This window comes from Gossypium hirsutum, chromosome D07 (assembly GCF_007990345.1).
Source record: "Gossypium hirsutum isolate 1008001.06 chromosome D07, Gossypium_hirsutum_v2.1, whole genome shotgun sequence".
Classification (NCBI taxonomy): domain Eukaryota; kingdom Viridiplantae; phylum Streptophyta; class Magnoliopsida; order Malvales; family Malvaceae; genus Gossypium; species Gossypium hirsutum.
Window position 1 is genome coordinate 21,579,509 of NC_053443.1, and position 2,365 is coordinate 21,581,873.

General features: G+C 38.4%; 1 protein-coding gene across 1 annotated transcript; it reads left to right on the plus strand.

Annotated features, from left to right (window-relative positions):
* The first annotated feature begins 544 nt into the window (after positions 1-544).
* LOC107956095 (uncharacterized) lies at positions 545-2,074 on the plus strand. The gene is made up of 2 exons (XM_041096679.1): positions 545-1,608; positions 1,758-2,074. Exons 1-2 carry the CDS (start codon positions 870-872, stop codon positions 1,841-1,843), a joined length of 825 nt encoding a protein of 274 aa, XP_040952613.1. The 5' UTR covers positions 545-869; the 3' UTR covers positions 1,844-2,074.
* The last annotated feature ends 291 nt before the right edge of the window (positions 2,075-2,365 follow it).

A 2,365-nucleotide genomic window follows, 5' to 3' on the forward strand; every position in this document is an offset into this window, starting at 1 on the left:
GCGTTGACGGCAACGCATTTTTTTTTTAATTTCCCTTTAAAACGCTTTCATATATATGCGTTTTAAAATTTTTAACCTATTTTAATAAATAAAATTTTAAGTGACCTATTTTCATAAATAAGGTTAGAAATGAGTGTTTTTCTTTTTTCAGTAAAATAGTCGTAAAAGAAAAGCCTCATTTATAAAAAAGAAAGTGAAAGTATAAATGAGGAAAAGGAATGGGCAAAAAGCAATGACACAGTATAGCGTACAATGATTTCGAAACAGGGCTAGGTTATGGGAAATCGTGAGGGCAGGTTTTAATCTTTGGTAGTGAGTCGTGACTCGTGACCCAGTGACGAATGAAGTGGAGTGGTGTTAGCAGCAGGAAAAGAATTTGTGTGGAGCTACGTGTCCTTGAGCAGATCTCTACGTCATTTGGCTCAATATTGCCATGTGTAAATATCTTGTAATCATTTTTAATAATTATTAAAAAAAAAAAGGCCAATGGTCCGAAGCTTCTTACTTAACTAATTTGATTTAAAACCAAAATTACAATCCCAACCTTTTGCCAACTACCAAAAAGGAAGTAAGAGGAAGTGATTGAGCACTGAAATGGGTATCTCTGTAATTAAAGGCTTCAAATTTTCTGGGTATAAATTTGGTTGTTCAGAGTGAGGAGTGTGTTTATTTTACTTTTTATTATGAAATAAAAAAATTAATGAATGATAACGCCACAGCTTGTTAATAATGTGTAGCCAGCCGTTCTTTTTGTTTTCTCTCTAATATATCACTTTGATAACAGAAAAAAGAAGAAGAAAAGAACACTTCAACTTCATCGTTCTTTTAGTTTCGTTTCTTTCTTTTTTTTCTTTTTGTTGTTGCGAAAGATGGCTTCAGATGAAAGTATGACGGTTGTTTCGTCCATGGTGGAAGATGACTATGACGATATTGATGTTGGGTTTGAGCATCAGGCTCATACATATAACTTGTCGAGGCTTTCCATGTGTACCAGTTCCATGTACACGAACGAGGATGATGATGATGATGATGATGATGATGATAATCTGGGGATGTATCTGTCGAGGTTGTCCTTTGATGCAGATGTTGATGAGGAGTTCCCTGGCAAAGAATTGCTTCAACTCTCTTCTGACTCCGACAAGGAACCTAGCTGCTACTCTCTTCCCGCCACCCCACCTCGCCGGAGGAACGGAAAAGCGGTGTTGTCTCAGGAGCTGATGGGAGTGGCGAAAGATTACGCAAGTGAAAATGAAGCTCAAAAGGGTGGTTTAAGAAGGTCAAAAGGGAACAACAAGTTGAGGAAGAGGAGGATTACAAGAGATAGATGGGAAGATAATGAGAGTAAAAGCTGCAACAAGAAGAAAGATGGGGAATTAATTGCAAGTTACAGCAACCATAGTGGAAGTTTCAGTGGGGAAAGTGAAGGGGGTAGTGCGGGATTGGTGGTGATTACAAGGCCCAAAGGTGGGCAGAGGTCGCTGTGTATGGACTTGGAGGAAGTGAAGGCGTGTAGGGATCTTGGGTTAGAGTTGGAACATGAGCGTATGTTGGAGATGCCTAGTAGCGGTGGCAATTCTCCGATCGCCAACTGGCGTATCTCTAGCCCTGGTTAGTCAAAATTACCTTTAATTTGGACCCTTTATGCTTTCTTTCTAAGCCTAACAGGAAACTAGGGAATTACTGATTGTTTGATTTATATAAAGGCTCTGCATAGCATTTTCAGTTCATCTGATGGGATGTTTACTCTGTAATTTTAGGTGATGACCCAAGAGATGTGAAGGCTCGGCTCAAGGTGTGGGCACAAGCTGTGGCACTTGCATCCACATCTAAACATTGCAGCTGACTAACTGCTGCTCTTGACTATCATCGTCGTTTCCATTAAAAAACCCTTTTCGATTTTAGTTTCTTGCTTCCTAAAAAACCAAGTTACACTTATGTACAGCTTTCCACTTGTAAATATAAACACTGTGGATTATGAAGCTAGATGGTAAGCTTAAGCTTAAGTTACACTTTGTAAGCAGCAAGACTGAAGGCTTAAGCATAATTTCAGTTTCGAGCAGTGTTTGTTGTATCAGTTCTCTGTCGTCATTCTTTAGTTTTGACTTGGATATGGTTTTAGGTACAGTGTTCCCAAAAATTGCTGTTGTTAGAAACAAAAAGAATTTGTTCTAAATAACCTCTATTCTAACCAAACAAATCGCAGTGCCCCCACTGTAAACAGAGTTAAGCTCACAGGTAAGATCGGGGCAAACTTGAAAGCTAAGGGTACTGATCGAAGGGCTAAACTCAAACAATTATTATTATTTTAAAACCTAAAATCTAACAAATCAATTATCAGCATTGTCTATATCTGCTAAGAGAACCA

Excerpts from the sequence above, each read along its gene's own strand:
- LOC107956095 (XM_041096679.1), top strand. The coding sequence starts at position 870 with ATGGCTTCAGATGAAAGTATGACGGTTGTTTCGTCCATGGTGGAAGAT. Across the intron at positions 1,609-1,757 it reads CTGGCGTATCTCTAGCCCTG|GTGATGACCCAAGAGATGTG; the intron begins GTTAGTCAAAAT and ends CTGTAATTTTAG.